The sequence below is a fragment of the Antechinus flavipes genome, chromosome 2, assembly GCF_016432865.1.
Source record: "Antechinus flavipes isolate AdamAnt ecotype Samford, QLD, Australia chromosome 2, AdamAnt_v2, whole genome shotgun sequence".
In the NCBI taxonomy this organism is placed as follows: Eukaryota; Metazoa; Chordata; class Mammalia; order Dasyuromorphia; family Dasyuridae; genus Antechinus; species Antechinus flavipes.
Window position 1 is genome coordinate 676,519,630 of NC_067399.1, and position 19,272 is coordinate 676,538,901.

A 19,272-nucleotide genomic window follows, 5' to 3' on the forward strand; every position below is an offset into this window, starting at 1 on the left:
AATACGCGCACAGACGTAGGCGCACGCGCAAATCCGTCCTCCGTCAGCTCCAAGATGCCTCACTCCCCTCCGAAGGAGCGAACCACTGTCGGGACGCGGGGGGAGAAAACAAACCCGTCGCGGCGCAGCTAGGAGCAGCTACGTCCAACAAACCAAAACGGTTCGGGACATGGTCTCTCAGCTTGACAGAGTCCAAAGCGCCCTAGACCCAATCCTCCTCCGCCTTTACGCCAACAACTCCCCCCGCCTCCCCGCATGAGCCGCCCCGGAAGCCCTAACCCGGAAGCAGCTGCGCAGCCGCAGTGGGAGCGGGGCAGCATGGCGTCCCAGGCGAAGAAGCGTGCCCTGGGCAGCCGGCACCCGCGGGCACCGGGAGCTCGGGCCGGGGAGGGGCGCGAGGAGACGCCGGAGGACACCGACGAGAGCTGCGAAGAGAGCGGCGGCAGTGACGAGGAGGACGAGGAAGACGAGCTCGTCAACCAGGTGTGTGGGGGGGCCACGTCACCGCGTCTGCCCCTGGCGGGGAGGAGGTCTCCCCCCGTTCGCTTCTGGCCTGGCACGCGGGGGGCGGCTCGGGAGCGCTCCGGAACTGGTGGGGTTGGGTGGGCTCTCTCCTTTACAAGGGGGAAACTGAGGCAAGGTAAGGGAAGGGCCGGGGTCCTGAGGAAAGCCGGCTGTGTCCCTCCCCACTCCCCCATCCTCAGCTGCCTTCCGAGTGACCGAGAGGGCACGGGTGCCTGTGTAGGGCTGGGCGCGCTGCTTCCGGGTTTGTGCTCGTGGGCGTATGTCGGGTGCCCCCGTAACGCGCGCGTGCGTAGGTGCCTCGTGGGTAGGTAGCAGTGTTGGGGGCGCGGCGGCGTGTGTGGAGAGGCGCGTCCACATTGGGGCGCGGGCTGCGCAGGCGTGCGCTTGGCTTAACGTTGGGGTCTGTGCGCGCCGCGCTCGGCGCAGATTGTGTCCCGCGGAGGGTGCCGTGAGGCGCCGAGCTCTGTGCGGACTGCAAGTCTGTGTACGCATGCGTGTATTGTAACATGTGCACACGCGTGTGTGAGTGGGATTGTAGGCATGTGCGTGTTGTGTGGACACGTGTGCCGGGTGTCCATGGAGAGGGTGTTTGTGCGTGGATCACGGACCCACTTCCCCCGTGGGTTACGGAGACAGAAGCGTGCGCTTGTGTGTGTGTAGAGTGTTGTCTGTAGTGTATGTACATAGACACCCCTGTGCGTGTGCGCGCGTGCATTGTAGGGTGTCCGTGTGGGTGCACAGTGTAGTGGGTGCATGGATGCTTTGTATGTGTGTGCGCAGCCAGCACCTGTGGTGTACACACGGATGTGTTGGTGCGTGTGTGTACACACACTGTGGTGCACGTGTGTAGTGTGTGCATGGATGTGCTGCATACGTGTGTGCATACATTGTATAGTGTGCGTGTAGCCTTGCTGTGCTTATAGATGGCAGCAGAGAACAGACGTGTGAGGGAGAGGGCGCGCAGGGGATGGCGAGGGTCCCTGGGCAGAGTTTTGAGGGGGGACCCAGCAGATCTGTGTGGGTGGGAGGCCGGCCTGAGCCGGGCAGGACGCTGCGCCTCCTAAGAGCCAGAGCACTGCAGGAACATCCACGGGCCTTGCTGAGGTTTGACCAGAGGCGCCTCCGGTGGTTCCTGGGGGGATGTTGGGGCCTTGGCGGTCCTGGGAGGAGGCGGGTGCTCCAGCTGGGAGGGTTGGGGCTGAAAAGCCCCTGGGGATTGCCTTGATGTGAGAAATGGAGAAGTGACTCTCTGGACCCCAATGGCTTTGAGTTCTGCTTGGTCAGCCTGTCCCCGAGGAGGCGGGAGATGTTGTCTGGAGGCCTTGGCTGGGGGGCCCGGGCGGCCGCCAGGGTGAGCCTGGGCTTCCATGCCGTGTGACCGTGTCCTCTGCATCCTTTGTAGGAGGTGAACATTGAATTTGAAGCTCATTCTATCTCGAGTAATGACTTTGATGGAATAAAGAAATTACTGCAACAGGTAAGAAAGGCCGGAGACCGCAGCGCGCTTGAGTTTAGCTCTTCACGACAACAGATCCCAACCTTCAATTCTAAAGCGAAGTTTGTGTCAGAATGTTAAGCTCAGAATACCTGGAATAGAATTTATGGGACGGGAGAATGGTGCACCTGCCATTGTCTATTTTACGTCTAATGTTAGAATTAGTCCCATTATAACTGTTTTAATTTAAATGTTGCAGCCTCTTAGGCTTGAGATTGTTTTCTGTCTGTTTTCAGCTCTTCCTCAAGGCTGCCGTGAATGTCGGGGAGCTCACCAATCTCCTAATACAGCAGAACCACATTGGCAGCGTCATCAAGGTGAGAGGGAGCCTTTCCTTCCCATTGCCGGGATGTTGTGTGGAAGCTGGGTCAGAGCCGGCGGCCATGTGGCCTCCCCCTCTCAGTTCTGGCCTGTTCTTCTGCCCATGTTGTGGGCATTCGTGCCTTTGTATCCCAAGGGAGGGGGGGTGACCCAGAAAGGAGAGAGTGAGGAACAGGGCGGAGGGAAGGAGAGGACCGGAGGCGGCCGTGATCCTGCCCCTTTCATTCCAAAGTAAAGGAATAGGCCAGAGATTAAGTGGATTTTAATGCCAGTTAAAATGCCATTTTCTGCCGAATAACCTTTTAGAAAGGAAGAGACGGGCTGGTAGTCACTGAGCCTCCTGGTGGGTCTGGCTGACTGAGCAGGTTCTTGGAACCTTCCAAGTCACACGTTTTGGAAAACCTACGTGACGACACATCAGCCGTAACTCTGACTGCCCCATTCCTAATTTCATTCTTCCAAACCCAATCTAGAACATCTCTCCTTTTCAAATAGCAAACAGATGTTCCAGAAGAAAGCGATGAAGAGGATGCTGAAGAAGAGGAAATTTTCGGTTTCATAAGCCTCTTGAATTTAACCGAAAGAAAGGTCAGCTCTGTGGCTTGTGTCTGAATGGGACCCTTCCCGTTAGGCATTACTGCCAATTCCATTGGTGTCTGCTCTTGTAATTCCTTCTGAAAACACTTTTTCATTACCTGCAGTCAGTAGATAGCGGGATTTTTTTCTGCATGGTGCAGCGAAATCGCTTCTTAAAGTGGTTGGGTTAAACATTGGCTTGTTCTGGCCACATTTCTGCTCTTGAGCCCTGGTTTTCGGGGCTCCCTGGTACAGGCGGGATGTTAATATTTATGATTTGGGGGGTTTTCCCATTAAGGTCAGTGAGCTTATTGGTGACATTTCATTTTGTTGTCATTTATCATTAATGTCACCCTTCATTTTGTTTTAGTCAGTCAAGAGACATTTATTTAAGCTCTGGCACTGTGCTAAGCGCTGGGGACACAAAAGGAGGTAAAAGACAGACCCGACTGGTCAGGGGCTCATAGGCTAATGGGGGATATCACGTGCAAGCATACGTACAAAGCAAGTGGATAGAGGATAAGTAGGAGACAATTGGGAAAGAAAATGGGGTTGTTATTGGGACTTGGAGGACCCTGGGAAGCTAGCAGGTAGAGATGACAAGAGGTGGCTTGTTCCTAACTTAGATTCTGATCACCTTTCAGGCTCTAGGGATAATTCAGAAGCCCCTCCCTGTCACTGACTGGGTAATCGGTAAATCCCCAGCCACGGTTCCTTTGAGAAGTAGTTCAGTAATCACCAGAGGGGCCGGAGAGAATGTCCCCTAGAGACCAGAGCGGGCCCTTGGAAGGAGTTAGAGCCGAATTTGAAGCGTTCCCATGTCCGTGGCCGGTCTCTAATATAGAGGAAACCTTCTTTTCGATTTCCAGGGTACCGAATGTGCCGAACAAATTAAGGAGTTGATTCTGAGCGTCTGTGAGAAGAACTGTGAGCAGAGTGTGGTCGAACAGCTGGATAAGCTCTTAAATGATGCTACCAAGCCTGTGGGCTTCCTGCTGAGTGAGAGATTCATTAATGTCCCGCCCCAGATCGCTCTGCCCATGCACCAGCAGCTGCAGTAAGAGACTTTCTAAAGTCACTTCCAAATGGTTTCAGAAATGGGATCTAAATGGAAATGTGTTGATGCAGAAAGGAAGAGAGAGAGAAGGCTGCCGGGGATTGAGAAGTAGCTCGGAGGAATGAAAGTAGTAGGACTGATGTGGCGAGTTGGCCTTTACCGGGAGAGCTGTAGCTAGAATCACTTCATTCCCTGCTTATAGAATCTTAGCATGATCCTTTTTGGGGAAAAGACTTCAATTTTAGGTTCAATTGCTATTTCTTACTCCGTTAAATTGATAATGACCCCTCTCCACATATATCAGAAATAGCTTTCCATTAAAAAGGCTAAAATCTTTGTTTTGGTGTGCATCAACTAAATATACAGATTCTTTTGTATATATAAGAACAGTGAATCTTGTTAAAAAAATAATAAGATGCAGTCGTGAACAATAAATTCCCCTGGAGTGCTTGATCTGAAAACAATAAAACCAGATCTCTGGCTTCAGAGATGCTTTTTTAATGGCCACATTTAGGTAATGGAAAGCATAAAATATAAATGTCTGTCAGAAAAGTTTCTGATTGCTGTTGGTGTTCTGGTGGGGTCTTGAGGTGGTGTAGCTGGTGATCCAGGGTCAGAGATCAGTGAGGAGGCGGCTGCCTGTTGGCCGTTTCTAGTTTTTCTTTTGGTTACTTTGTGGGTGTGGGACCCCCTTTGGGAGCCTCCCTGCCCATCTCTCCCTTCATCCTGTTCCCCCATTTTGCTACTTGTCTTTTGGTCAGGCGGGCTTCATGCCATCCGGGCTCATTGGGTCTGAGATGCTCCATGTCCCTCAGAGCCAGGATTCCAGTGGGAATAAGTGGGGGGTCGGGATGGGCAGATCTTGGCAGCAGCTGGATATGCCACAGGGCACCGAGTCGGGCAGACCCAAGTTTAAATCCCGCCTTGGACACTTCCTAGTGGGTTGACCACATTTGCTCAGTTGTAAGAAGGGGGATAATAACAGCATGGTATAGTATTTGAGAAGTCCTTAGCACAGTGCCTGGTACCCAGTAGGTGTCCATCAATGCCTATTTCCTTCCCTTTTGCGTTCTTGCCTAGAAAAACGAGAATGTCATCCAACCAGCTTTTTTTCCTTCCGGTATTTATTTTAATGTATTGAAACTTAAGTGTTTCAGGGTGTGGATGCCGGGGTCTCTAGTACCCTCCTAAACCTGGGTTCCCAGTCCCTCAGACCCAGCCCAGAAAGTCCCTCCCCACAGTGGACTCAGGCTGAAGGCTTTCCTGTTGCCAGGATTACTCCTGGCTGGCTGGAAATCTAAGTTTTATTACTACTTTAACTCCCTCACCTGCATCCCCCGGGCATATCAGTAGCAGAGTGCATGCTGGGTGGTTCTCTCACAGGCATTAATGGCTCCCGTGTGCCCCTCGCTCTGCAGGAAGGAGCTCACGGAGGCCCAGCAGGCCAACCAGCCTTGTGGGAAATGCTACTACTATCTCCTGATCAGCAAGACATTCCAAGAGGTCTCTAATTCCAGGAAAAAGGGTAACGTGCCCCGGAAAGAAGAGCTCATGTTCGCCAATGCAGAGGAGGAGTTCTTCTATGAGGTAAGCCTGGGTATCACAAAAGGGCACCGGGAGGGCCGGGCCCCAGGCTGCTCTGGGCCGACCGCTCATTCTAAACTCCAAAGGCCTCATCGTCTGAGGGAGTTTGCTCCTGGAAGTGAGTTCTCTATGAGAAGGAAGTCACTTCTCTAGGGATGGGCTGCCGTACCCAAAGTCTGTACCTTTGGTTGTTGGTCACATATGAAAAGTCATTATGGTAACCTGACTGTCATACCAGGGAATTAAGTCCTGGAGCCCGGAGGGTCTGTCTCTATTGCTTGTCCAGATGGATGGAGAGTACCCTGAGCAGCCTCCACCATAGGCTGAAGGAGTGTCTGAACCTGGGTTTTTTGTCCTCCTCTCATGGGAAGTGGGAGATTGGCATGAAGCCTTGTCTGAAGGTGTCTGGAGACCTTGCCCAGAGACCTTCAAAGCCAATCCTGGCGTCCCCCGGACGAGAGGGCGAGGACAGAGAAGGGAGGGAGGACTTGTAGGGTGAGAGATGGCTTCTGTTAGAGGACAACTTGAATCTTAATCTCGTAAGCCTGTGGCTTTCTTCATTAGGCTGGCCCAGGGTCACCTACTCTCACTTTTAAAGTGGGAACTTATAACAAACAGCTAGGAATTTTAGGTTGAAATGCATAGGGGGTAGGTGCTGTTTTTATCCCCACTTTACAAACTGGCACACTGAGGCTGGAGTTCAGGGATTTGACCAAACCTTAGAGCAGAGTGAGGGCTGGGGGCCCGGCTCTCGGGGGTCAGCGGCATGAGGCCGGGGGCAGCCTGCAGTGTACCCAGAATCCTGGCTCATTGGCTGCTGTGGCCCTTGGACCTTTCTTGGTCGGGGAGGAGGCGTGCTAACTCGGTTCCTTTCTCTTGCCTTAGAAAGCCCTTCTGAAATTCACCTACTGCGTGCAGGAGGAGAGCGGCCTGGCGCTGGGGGGCAGCTGGTCTTTTGACGACTCACCCATGAGGCCCCTGAGGACGGTCATGGTGATTCCGGCCAGCAGGATGGGCTCGGTTATGGAGGCGCTCCGCGAGTACCTGTCTATCTAGGCACGTCTGCCACCCACGAGGGGCTCGCTTCCTGATGGACCTGCTGGAGATTGAAGGTTTTTGAGAACCCATATATAACAGGTGCTGGTTGGTTCCGGCACCATGGCCTTAATATTTGGGTTTTACAAATCTCCTTTTTTCTTTTTGGTCAAATGTACCCTGGGCTTGTGTAACATTCATTAAAAGCTCATTCCTTACTCCAAAAGAAATAACACACAGGCTAGGAATTTTAAAAACTGAGCAACGACTGTTTATTCAGGTTGCTTGAACGATGTACAAAGCGTTTTATTTGTACAAAATTATATCTCGGCCGGCTGGTTTGTCTCGCCTCCGGTTAGGTCTCTGTACATCCTTCATGTTGACAAACCACTACAATGATTAACGTTGGGTGTTTATTGCACATCCTGTTTAGTGTGTACGGGTAGAATTAAGGTTTCAGAGTCACTGAATGACGCACCGCGGTTCGGCAGCAGCTTCCGGGCACTCTTCGCACATTTTCTCTTTGCCCGGCTTCTGGTCCTTTTTCACCGTGGAGATGGGCGATAAGTGATCGATCACTTGCTGCAGAATATCCTTACTCTCACTAGGAGGCAGATTACTGAAGTAATATGGTGGCGCCAACTGCATGAATCTGTGGGAGCAAAGGAAGAAAGGCGGTGATTTAAAGAAGGTTGGAACTCACGTCATTTATTCACCCAAACGGTGAGGTCCTTGGTAAGCGATAAATGTCAAACTCCGCAGAGCTCCCTAACTGAACCGAGCTCACGCGGTCCACCGGACGCAGAACCGATGTCAGGCGCTCCACGTGGGTTTGGAGGGCAAACGGACACTCCTTACCGAGCATGCTGGGAAAGCCGAGGATGGGCCATTTCCTTAAAGATTCTTTGTCTGGAGGGTATTGGAGGATTTTTGGTGGCTGCGCCATGAGAAGCGCCCTCGGTTTCTCTCTGCAGTTTTTTAGGGCCAGCTAACGGCCTCCCTGATGACAGCACGTTAAAAAGGGCCTGCTGCCTCAGGAACCCTTATTCTCAGGGCTGGCTTTTGGGCAGAGGCTCTCAACCTTCTGAGAAGGTTTTAAAAGTGCAAAGATTAAACTTCGTTGGGTTACAAAGGAAACCACGGAAACTGTTTAAAAAGTCTTTTTTTTTTTTTTAAAGGAATCGTGTTCCTAGACCTAGCTAAAGCAGCCCTGCTCTGGTGGGACAGTGATTGAAAATACCTTTTTTAAGGCAGAGTCTTTAAAACCTCTTTGGGTTCTAACCTTGGAAAGTCATTTCATTATTCCGCCATTGCCACATGGAAGTGGAGGCCAGTGGCCTGCAGGGGGAGCCATGGCCAATAAAATGGCTCCATTTTCTTAAGGCTGCTTATGCATTTTGTTGTCAGTGGACTATTTTTGAACAAAAGTTTTCAAAATACTTTTTATCCCAAACATCACATTAATTATTAATAAAGTGTCACATGAATATAACTGACTGGTTGTCTGATATTAAGCTTCAGGGAATTTTCTGGGAGAGTATTCTGGCAAAGACTTTGCCACCTGTCCTTCAGCCACTTTATTTCCAGCTGAGAGCGGAACTAGGTTTCTAAAGCTGTCCCGGAGTTTCCTGTCCCCATTAAGCACTGCAAGGGATAGCTGTCCTTCCTGTCCCACCTCCGTTGGGGCCTCACTGGAGTTCTCCAGGAGAAACCTGAGCCTAGCTGTTGGTGAGCATCCCCTTAGGCGACGGGGCCCTTCAGCAGGCTCTGGCAGGAGGGAGAACTGAGTTTCCAGGACCCCCTCCCTCTAATCTCTATCATGTAATCAGCTTGGAGGAAAGGTGTTATGACAAGTTTGTCGCATCTGGTGGTATACGGTCACTTGGGGCACATCTGGAGAAGGACAGGCGTTTAGGGTTGGACGGTGGAGGACTTTCTGCCCCAAGGAGCCTAGAGTGTGGGGACCAGTGATCCAGAACCCTGCGCCAGCCCCACTTACAGCTCGGGAGAGATTTCAGAGATGATCTGGATGCAGTTGTTCTCAGAAATGCTGAACGTGTGGAAGACCACCCACTCTGGGATCTTCTTCATGTCATAGTAGCACGAAAGGGGATGTAGCTGAGCCACCTGCTTGTGGGTCAGCATCAGGTAGTTCCCCGATCCATCGACATCCCGAGCGATCTGAGGGGACAAGGACAGCAGAGCATCCTGGTCACCTGCACACAGAACTTGTCACACGCTTCTAGCAGCGCTATCCAGTGCTCTCCACTTTACAGACCGACCCACACCCCCAGTGACTTGAGGTAGATGAGGTGACAGGAGGAACTTGCTCAGTCCCCTGTCTCGGGGCTGCACCAACTCCTGGGAGTCTCGGGTTCTTTTGCACAGACCCCCGCCCCACGCTGCCCACCCCCTCCCTATCTAGATGCCAAGGCTCATCTTTCTGTCTCCAGCAGCTCTTGCGCCTGCCCCAGACCCAGGCTCAGGCGGCCATCCCCTCCCTCCCGGACTGTCCCCTCGCCTTGGCTGCATTCTCTACTGGAGCATCCTTGAGCACGGCTCTGGAGCTGCTACTGCAGAGCCAGAGGGCATGTGGAGAGAGCGCAGGCCATGGGCCAGGAAGAAGGCCGGGTCTGGGAGGAACTGACCCCCTGCAGCCCTGGTTGCAGCCCCTCAAGGCCCCTTTTCAGACCTCACTGACACATCCCCCTCAGGCACAGAGGAACAGCTCAGTTAAGTGCCACATTTAAAACTGCATTAAGAGGGACACAAGCTGGTGGTTGATACAATGACGTTCCCCTCTTCCCATCAGACCGAGCGGCCCTGGGAGTCTTAAATTAAACCGCTTTCTCTTCTCTCTGATGGCAGTGCCACCGAGATGAAGGCTCTTGTGGAGTCCTACCTGCATAAAGTAACCGGCTATGAGAGCTTTCTTTATGTTCAGGGTGTTTTCCTTCGAGCCAAAAGCCGGCTCAGAGTAGGGGAGCTCGATGCGCTTGACGATGTCCAAGAGCTCGTCGCGGATGCTCTCTGCCATCCTGAGCGCCGGCAAGCTGAGGAAGTGATCTGCGCACCATTTCTCCACTAAGTCTGAGGGAAAAGGGACAAGAGGCCTTTGAGAAAAGCTCCCGAGCCACGGAGGCCAGAAGGAGCTGGCTCAGGATCATCTGGCTGAAGGCACGGCAAGGATGTGACCGGATCCTGGAGGGGCAAAGACCCTTTCCGCAACATGTACACACCACCTGGGATCAAACTTTGATCTGGGAAAAGGGGACTTCTTTGTAATCCTGGTCCCTGGATAAGAGGACGGCTGCTCAGACACAGCAGGCTTCTAGTCTCCTTTTCCTCCCCCACCCCCTCCAGTTTTACACTGAAATTCCCTCTCCTCCCCCTGAAATGTGGGGATCCCCCCGGCCAGGTGATGTCATGGGCCAGAACTCTGAACCTGAAACAAAGGATTCTCACAAGGCGCTAAGTCAGTGGAATCGATAGAGACAATAATTACCTAATGTAGTGTGGTTCAGGATGACTGGTTTAACCCTAACAAGGAGATGTTAGGGGCCAGAACTTGAAACCAGGCACTAAGTGGAATTGAGGAGACAGTGGTTAAATCTAGTTGAGCACTGATTTAATCCTACAACAAATAATGGTTTCCTAGTGTGTACTCAGTGCACAGCATATAAGCAAGAAGCTCTCAGGCCAGAAGGAGAAGCCCATTAGAAGCTCTCAGAGGCTGGAGATTCGGAGGGAGCTGGAGGCTGAAGCTGGCGGAGGCAAAGGACCAGTGGCAGGAGCTCTCGGAACCAAGGAGAGAGAGAGGCCTCTAGGAAAGCTAACTGGGCCCCAGGAAAGGAGACAAGACTTAAGGGGACAGGATTTGGACTTTGACTCCCGCCCGCCTTCTCTGGCTTCTGAATGTCCCCGACTGGATCCTGGCTGAGGCTCCCAGCTTATATACGCTCTCTTAAAGGAGTGAATCTGGTAGAACTGTAGTAAGTACCAAGGACAGGCACTGAACTAGAGAACTGTTAAGCACCAGGCTAAATAACCATCGTCTCTATCAATTCCACTGCCTCAGTCCCTCGTTCCAAGAGGTGTTGCACTATGGAAACTGGTCTGGCCGCACGGGCAAATGAACTCCGTGAGAGACTGCCCGCCACGACCACTCACAGTCGGCTCGGTCCTCAGGAAGAACAGGGATTAAATAAAATAATGAAGCGCTCCGCCATGTTGCTTTTTATTTAAGACATTTACTCTCTTCCTCTACTTTCTCTGCTCCTAAGCCCGGTCCCCCGTCCCCCACTTCCTGGCCGGCCCCCTTGGCCCTCAGCTGCCTCCTCCCCCAGCCTGTTCCATTAGCACACTCAGGGTCCCAGCAGTGACCAAGGGCTCAGGCTGGGTATTCAAACACAGACTGGCAGACCCTGCCCCGGCCGCTGCCCAAGGGGAACATGACGTCCAGGCCATAAGTGAACGGTAACCTGAAAAGGGGGGATGGGAACGGCTAGGGGGTGCACAAGGTGACAGAGGGAGCCTTTGTGGCTTGGGGGGCGGCCAGGCAAAGGCACCCAAGTGGGAGATGAAGGGTCCCCGCTAAGCGATAGTGAGGGGCAGCGGGGCTGGGGCCCAGTGTGGCAGGGGCTCAGAGGGAACAATCTCCCTGAGGTCAGAGCCGGCCACAGACTCCACCCGGAGAGCCCCAAGCGGCTCAGGAAGAGTCGGTCACAACTGAAAATAACCCAGCAAGAGCAGGCCCAGGCCAGACTCGAGGCCAGGTGGAAGCATGGTCACAGGGGGCTGGGGTAGGAGCCCAAGGCTGCATTCAAATGCAGGGAAGCTCTGGGCCCTTCCTCGGATCCAGGGACTCCATCTACTGTGAAAAGGGAATCTAGCCCTGGGCCAGGGGCAGCTGCTCTGCAGGAAGCCCAGAAGCTGGCACCAGAGGTGAGGGCCCAAGTGCCACGGGAGGGAATGGGCTCCGTGGGAGGGCCTGGGTGCCATGGGAGGGCGTGGGTGCTACAGGAGGGAGGCTGGATGGGCTCCTCTTTTCCTAGCAGCTCTCCGTCCTGAGCTGGGAGACCCTCTGCCAGCCTCCCGGCACGCTCAGCCCCCTCCCCTTGCGCTCGCCACACACGGGAAGCCCCGGGGAATGCTTGGGCATTGATGCCATTCTGTCTGGGGGGTCACCAGACACGCAGGCCGCCTCCAGGCTGGCCTTCGTAGAGTTCCACCTGCCCCGCCGCAGACCTGGCAGACACTCTCGGGTTCACTGTGACTTCCAGGTCACCGGCAGTGGTTCAGCCACCCCGTCATCCCCCCCAGGGGGGCACTCTCCAGGGCTGATGCACTCCCACTCGCGGGCCATTGGCCCCCCACCATCTGGGCCAGGCGCCCGGCACATAAGGCCCGTCTCCTGCCCCACACGCCCTTTCCTGCCGCCCATGCCCCCCTGAGCTTGCTCCCAGGGTCTGTGCTCTTGGGCACCCATCAGTCCTCCTCCCCACCCCCAGAACAGTTTGTCCATGTGATCAGTCTCCCCCCATGTCTGGCCCTTGTTGGGGACTGTCAGACACGAAGAGTAGGTGACTCTGGACAACTTCCTTCACCTCGGCCTGCCTCAGGTTCCCCAAAGGTAGAGGGAGGACACTTGGAGCTTGTCCCAGCCAGGGCGGTGGTAAAGGCCCCGTGAGAGCACAGCTGGAAGCGGCCCCCATCACTGCACTGGGGAGGGCAGACAGAAGACAAGCTCCAGAAAAGGGGGGCAGGGCCGGGGGGGTCTTCCCTGCTTTTCCCGGGGGACTGAACACACACTCGTCAATCGAGTGACTCCAGGAGGAGCAGCCAGGCAGCCCAGAGGCCGGCGGGCCCCGGGGGCCCCAGGAGAGGCTCAGTGATCAGTGGGCAGCTGGACCCAGAGCTCCTTGCTGCTCACCGGGGTGTGCTCCCCGATATTCTCTCTGCAGACACCCTCCCCTTCCCCCCAGCTCAGCACCTCTCTCTGGGCTCTGGGAGGACACCCCTTCCTCCTGTTCTCCCCTCCCCCAGAGCTCCACCCAGCAAGCATTAATTAAGTGCCTGCTGTGTGCCGGGGGATTCTCTGAGGGGACTTGCAGCCACCCCAATGTCCTGCACACAGCTCTCCACCCTGGCCACAAGGCCCGCTCTCTAACTGGGGAAAAGGCCGTGGGAAAAACCTGCGGCCCAAGGTTGGACTGCCCGGCACTCACTTACTCTCGCTGGCTTCCTGGTAAGCCTTGTACACATTGAGGAGCGTCAGGTGGTCTCCGTCTGGGTGGGAGAGGTCCGTCCTCCGCTGCCGGGCCTCCTCTGCGCCAGGGGGCAGGGGCAGGAAGCAGTCAGGAGCTGCCCAACACACAATGTCCAGCTCAGTGCCCTGGGGGGTACCAACCCACCGAGAGGCAGCCCCCCAGGGGCAGGACATCCTACAGCCCAGCCAGGAGCTTCCTGACTGCCTCACGGGGAAGGGGCTGCCCCCACTAGGGCATGCTGAGGGGGTCAGGAAAAAGAGGAGAAACCTAAAACCCCGAGGAGGGCAGGGGTCAAGGGTCACTCTTGGGTCTGAGTCTCACTTCACTTATCCCAAAGGAGGCCAAAGGGCAATCGGGGAGTTGGAAGAAAATCAGCAGTAGCCCCTTGTTGCGGGTTCTGAGGGCAGGCCGGCTAAAGTCGGCTCCCCAGACCACAACATGGAAGCGGTGGGCTCCCTGTCTGCTTTCTGCAGTGAGATAGCGAGCCCTCATTCTAAGAACTCCTTCCTTCCTGCCTTCGTCCTCCCATCTCTTCCTCCCCTCCCTCCTTCTTCCTTCTTTTTTCTTTCCCTTTCCTTATTCCTTCCTTTTTCTTTCCTTCTTTTTCTTTTCTTCCCTTTCTCTTTCTTTCTCCCTTCATTTCTTCCTCCCTCCTTCCTTTTCTTCCTTTCCTTTCTTCCCTTCCTTCCTACAGCATTCTTGTAAATAGTACAATATTCTTGCCCTTTTGATATTACCTCCACTACTAGTTTCCAAATATACCAGGGCTCTTTGCCCTTTGGGACAAAGCTGCCTGGGTCTCCCCATCCCCCCTGCTACATGGCGTCTCACACAAACAGGGACCGCAGCCATACCTGTTACCATGGCGGCGATGGTGAGCATTTCATCGACACAGTCAAATTCACAAGAGGCCAAGATGGCCTTGGACAGCTTAGGATCCAGAGGAAACTCTGACATGATGATGCCGAATTCCGAGAGGTTCCCGTCGTTATCCAGGGCCGCCAGGTAGTCCAGGTCTTCTAGCGCTTGCATTAAGCTTTCAGGAGCTGGAAGAGAAAAGGGGGGCATCTCCCGCCGGCTGCTTCCAGGGAGGCCAAGGCCGGCCCCTCCTGGCTTCCAGGGAGCCACATCAGCTGCCCCTGGGAAAAGGACTCAGAAGAAGAATAGCGTCCAAATGATCCATAGTCAGAGGGGTAGCCAGGTGGCACAAGGGATAGTGCTGGACTTGGAGGCAAGATTCATCTCTATGAAATCAAATCCAGCCTCCGACACTTCCCAGCTGTGTGATCCTGGATAAGTCACGTCACATTGTTTGCCTCAGTTTCCTCATCTGTAAAATAAGCTGGAGAGGGAAATGGCCAACCCTCCAGTGTCTCTGCTAAGAAAACCCCAAATGAGCTCACAAAGGAACCTGGGGGGAACAGGCCCAAACATGGCCTGACGAAGCACTCTGAAAGCTCTACAAGCTGCGTGCCCCCGTGCGACTGGACCAGTGACACCATCACCAGGCCAGTGTCCCCGGGGAGGTCCAAGGCGGAGGAAGCGGTCCCATCTGGACAAAAGCACGTGCAGCCGCTTTCCTGAGCCTCCTCAGTGAGGGCCCGGTCTCTGTATGTGACGGGATGCTGTGGCTCAGAAAGGGCCACACTCGCCCAGAGGAAAGGGGCCGGGGGACACTAACACAACAAGCACAGACTCCCTGGAAAGGCTCAGGGGCCCAGACTTTCAGAATGATGACTCCGAGGGGCCAGGCTCGGCACACAGACCGCCACACAGGTTTCCGGATCTGGCCAAGGCGGGACTTGCTTGACTTTTTTGTGAAAGATTTTCTTTTTACCTTCCCATGATGGGAATGTAAGAAAGGGTGATTATAATTGCTTGTGATTTACAAGGGGAAAAAGATGAAAAATAACTGATCCAGGGAATTCTGTAAAGGGCCCTTGATCAGTCATTGCAGGAAGCCAAGACTTCAAGACTCGAGGACCACAAAGGACACTGGCCAAATGGGTCTCGGAGCCTGTGCAACAACCGGGATTGAAGCCCTCCCAGTAAGATCAGGAGTAATTACCATAATTATTCAATATTGTACAAGAAATTCTAGCTACAGCAATAAGAGAAGAAAAAGATATCGAAGGAGTAAAAAGACGAAACGAGGAACCAACACTATCATTCTTTGTAGATAATATGATAGGATACTTAAAAAAACTCTAGAGAATCACCTGAAAATCTGGGGAAAAAATGAACAACTTTAGCAATGTTGCATGCTACAAAATAAACCCACAAATTATCATCATTTCTCTATACTACCAAAAATAAGTCAGGAGGAGATCGAGAAATTCCATTTAAGATAACTGCAGACAACAAACTTGGGAGCGTATCTGCCAAAATCAACTCAGGGACACAATTAACAAAACTTTTCACACACACACACAAATATCTGAAGAACTAGAGAAATAATTGTTCCTGGATAGGCTGAGTTAGTATAACAAAAAATGCTAATTTTGCCTAAATTAATTTACTTACTCAGTGCTATGGAATCAAACTACTAAAAAATTATTTTCTAGAATTAGAAAAAAAACCCCAACTACAATTCATCTAGAAAAAAGGTCAAGAATATCAAGGGAATCAATTTTAAAAATGTGAAAGTAATCTCACAGTTCCAGATTTCAAAATATATCACAAAACTATAATCATGAAAACAATGATACAAAGAAATAGAATGGTAGACCAGGGAATACATTATCTACAAAATACACGGCAGTAAAAGGCCACAGCGATCTAGTTTTGATAGATCCAAGATTTACAGGGTAAGAACTCACCATTTGACAAAAATTGTTGGGAAAGGAATTTGGAAGAAATTAGGCAAGAGGCCAGTATGTTACACCGTATACCCAGATAAGCTCAAAATGCATAAATGATTTAGATGTAAAGGGTGATATAACAAATTAAGGTAAAATGGAAACGTTTACCTGTCAGATCTGTAGATAAAGTAAGAGTTTATGACCTAACAAGAACCAGAAAGGATCACAGGAAGAAAAATAGATCATTTTGATTACATGAAATAAAAAAGTAACAAAACAATGCAACAAAAATTAGAAAATAAAAGAAAAAATGTTTACAGCAGCTTTCTCTGATAAAGGCCTTGTCCCTTCAATATGTAGGGAACTGAGTCAAGTTTATAAAAATACAAGCCATTCCCCAATTGATAAATGGTCAAATGATATAAATAGGCAGTTTTGGGAAGAAACCCAAACTATCAGTAGTGATATAAAAAGTGCTCTAAAACTACTCATTAGAGAAATGCAAATTAAAACAACTCTAAGATACTACCTACCTTATGCCTATCAGACTAGGCTAAGATAACAGAAAAAGAAAATGACAAACAATGGAGAAAATGTGGAAAAATTGGGATGCTAATGCACTCTTGGTGGAACTGTGCATTGATTCCACCATTCTGGCGAGCCATTTGGAACTAAGACCAAAGGGCTATGAAATTGTACTTACCTTTGAGCTAGAAATGGCACTTCTAGGTCTGTATTCCAGAGACATCAAAGAAAAAGGAAAAGGGTCTATTTCTACAAAACTGTTGTCTGCAGCTCTTTTATTGGTAGCAGAGAATTGAAAATCGAGGGGCAAACCATCAATTGGGGAATGGCCATACGAGCTGTGGTGTATGACTGCGATGGGATCCTATTGTGCCCTATAAGCGATGATGAGCAGGATGCTTTTAGAAAAAGCTGCAAAGAATGATGTGAACTGATGCAAAGTGAAAGAGAATACTGTATTTAACAACAGGAACTTTGTTACTAAATTTAGTTTTTTTTGGCAATATAATGATCCAAGGCAATCCCAAAGAACTCATGAAAAATGCCGTCCACCTCCAGAGAAAAAAATCATTCTGAGGTTGAAGTGGATTTTTTTTTTTTCATTTTATTTTTCTTTTGAGTGTATATTTGCTTTTGCAACATGGCTAACATGAAAATACATTTTGCATGATTTCATATAAAAATTGCTATGTTACTTGCCTTCTCAAAGGGTGAGAGAGGGGCAAGAGGAGAGAATTTGGAACTCAAAATTTTAAAAAATAAATGTTAGCCATTGTTCACACATAATTGGGAAATTTTTAATGAAATGAAAAACTTTTATTTTTAAAAAGAGCTAATCCATAGGCTAGTCTGTGGGGTGCACATGAAAACAGGCCTGGGATTTGGTCTGGAGGCGGAAGCCTGAGAATGAAGACACTCTTTCCAGGAGCAATGGAGGGCAGATTAGGCCACGTCAGCTCATGTAGTCCGCTGTGACAGGCCTGGAGGATCTTGGAACAGACAGGAGAGGCAGCTGGAAGACCGTTGGCAGGTACCCCAGTCTGTGGCTTGCAGGCTCCAGGCCGCACAAGCAGAGACAGAGCTTTAGTCTCTGATTTTTTAGTTACCACCAAAGTCTGCTTTAGGGGGTGGAGTGAGAGACAGTCCACTGCACTTGGGTGGGGAGAAGAAACTGCAATAAACAAGCATCGGTTCGGATTTCCTTCTGGGAAGGACAGATTTCCCCTCCTCTTCTTCTCCTCAGCGATTCCTGCAGAACGCTGCAGCGGCCTGGGCTGCTGAGAATGGATGCTATAAACTCCCCGCCCTGGTTGGACCATCTCAATGGGGAGAAAACGTATTTGGACGGTGAGAGAGGAACTACACAGAGAATCGGCACTGGAAGCCTCAAAGGAAAAGAGGGCCCATAGAGTCAGTTGGTGGGGTGTCGGGGTGCACAAGTTGCCATGCTGGGAGCAGCCTTGGGTGGAGAGACGGTCCTGTAGGGGCTGAGCTCCAGCGGCGGACACTGGGAGCTTGGCAATACCATCAGTCTGGGACTTTCCTACTGAGATCAACAGCAAGAGTCAGCCCTGGAACTTGTTTCACTAGAGAAAGGACAAGTTAACAAAGCTGGAATCTCTTGTGAAAGGTGCTCTACTCCCTACTTGTTTCTCCATCCGCTCTTTCCTTCCACAGCATCGACTTTTTTGGGTGGGACAGGTCAGTAATGAAACCTCCAATTCATCATATGGTGCAGGATTGGCCAGGTAAGCTTTCTTCCAGGTCTTTACACGCGCTATGAGAGAAATACTTCCTTTTTGAGTTCATGAAGTAGATGGCCGCTACGGAATAAATCTCTCAAAATGCTGGACTTAGAGAGGGAAAAAGTCTAAGTTTTATTATGCTTAAGCACAAGTTCAAGAGGTAGAAAAATAGCCTGAGCCCAGATTCGAGTTTTTGATAAGAGTTATAGAGACTTGGTCAGAGACAGAGAAATTATTATTGCTTTTTAACACATCTCCTTCTTGTGCCACACATCACATGGGCGTAGTCAAACAGTCTTTATCTCATGCTTCCTTCAACTGAGATAAGCAAAGTAAGTTCCAACACATTAGTAAACAGATTCAAACACCATCTCATTTCACCAATGTCCAAAGTCTTAATTATTTCCCGATTCAGCTTTTTTCTCCCCCAAAGACCAGGGAAGGTTAATATTAACAGAAAAAAGGCTTCGAGCAACCAAAATGTTCCAGGAGGAACGGCATAATAAAATGGAAGCATAAAAGGAAAATGAAAAATTGTCAGAATTAGAGGTTCTTTTTAATTCACTCACCCATCTTTTTCTTAGGCACCAGACTTCTGAGTGAGCCTTAGGGGCTAACGGAGTTCTGTCACAGGCTCCATAATAGAGTGGATGGGTCCAATTTGGGGGCACTAAGGGTACGTGGAAGCAGGCTTTTTTTAAATTAAAAATGTGTATTATCATAGAGTCCTAAACTGGGTCCCAGATGAGAGAAGTGGAGGGACTTAAGGGTCAGGAGTGCTTTTCGCAGAGGGAAAACTGGTGGCCTAGGCACTAGTAGCTACTAGTGGTACACAGCTCTCTTACTGTAGACTCAAGTTGAGGGCTGAACAGGTTGTCTTCTGCTCTATAAACCCCGATGGCTTCTTATTACCACCGGCTCAAACATATGCCCTTCATAGCCCAGATGCAAGCTGCCTTTTCAATCCTATAGACTGTTCCCTTCAGACATTCTTTGGGCCAGACTGACCAGCCTTCTTGCGATCTTGGTCTCAAGCATCACACCTCATAGGAAGTTGTTCTGGTCTTTACGATCACCTTGGCTCCTAAGAGAAGGCGAGCAGCCGTTTCATCCATCTTGTTACACATTAGTCCAGGCCTGGGCACACAGGTGGTGCTTAATAAATGTTTTCTGATTGATTGTGAAGATGGTGTGCATACACTTGATTTATAGGAAAATGTGATTCTTGGGTTGTTTTATTCTTGCAGACAGATCCATCGTCCTGAGGGGATGGGGCTGCAAAGGAAGGTAAAAGGGAGTGTCTGCCGTCGAGGGAGGAGCTGGCGGCCTATTCCTTCTG

General features: G+C 51.0%; 2 protein-coding genes across 3 annotated transcripts in view; one reads left to right on the forward strand and one right to left on the reverse strand.

Annotated features, from left to right (window-relative positions):
• Positions 1-13: 13 nt before the first annotated feature.
• Positions 14-6,826, forward strand: BCCIP (BRCA2 and CDKN1A interacting protein). The gene is made up of 7 exons (XM_051982697.1): positions 14-483; positions 1,928-2,002; positions 2,257-2,337; positions 2,837-2,929; positions 3,787-3,974; positions 5,393-5,561; positions 6,444-6,826. The coding sequence occupies exons 1-7, from the start codon at positions 256-258 to the stop codon at positions 6,612-6,614; spliced, it is 1,005 nt and encodes a 334-aa protein (XP_051838657.1). The 5' UTR covers positions 14-255; the 3' UTR covers positions 6,615-6,826.
• Positions 6,827-6,841: 15 nt separating this feature from the next.
• DHX32 (DEAH-box helicase 32 (putative)) overlaps positions 6,842-19,272 on the reverse strand; it is a 61,088-nt gene continuing 48,657 nt past the window's right edge. The window contains exons 9-13 of one of the 2 annotated variants that reach the window (XM_051982688.1): positions 13,717-13,908; positions 12,825-12,956; positions 9,496-9,683; positions 8,593-8,774; positions 6,842-7,245 (exon numbers count right to left, since the gene is read on the reverse strand). In XM_051982688.1, coding sequence (XP_051838648.1) covers positions 7,056-7,245; positions 8,593-8,774; positions 9,496-9,683; positions 12,825-12,956; positions 13,717-13,908 — 884 coding nt within the window. In that variant the 3' untranslated portion in view covers positions 6,842-7,055. Of the gene's footprint in view, positions 7,246-8,592; positions 8,775-9,495; positions 9,684-12,820; positions 12,957-13,716; positions 13,909-19,272 lie in introns of those variants that run through there. The other variant, XR_007951283.1, reaches the window with a different exon arrangement.

Bases quoted from the DNA above. Each gene is read 5' to 3' on its own strand.
- BCCIP (XM_051982697.1), top strand. From the start codon at position 256: ATGAGCCGCCCCGGAAGCCCTAACCCGGAAGCAGCTGCGCAGCCGCAG. The intron at 2,003-2,256 runs GTAAGAAAGGCC...GTCTGTTTTCAG, and splicing joins TAAAGAAATTACTGCAACAG to CTCTTCCTCAAGGCTGCCGT. The intron at 3,975-5,392 runs GTAAGAGACTTT...CTCGCTCTGCAG, and splicing joins CCCATGCACCAGCAGCTGCA to GAAGGAGCTCACGGAGGCCC.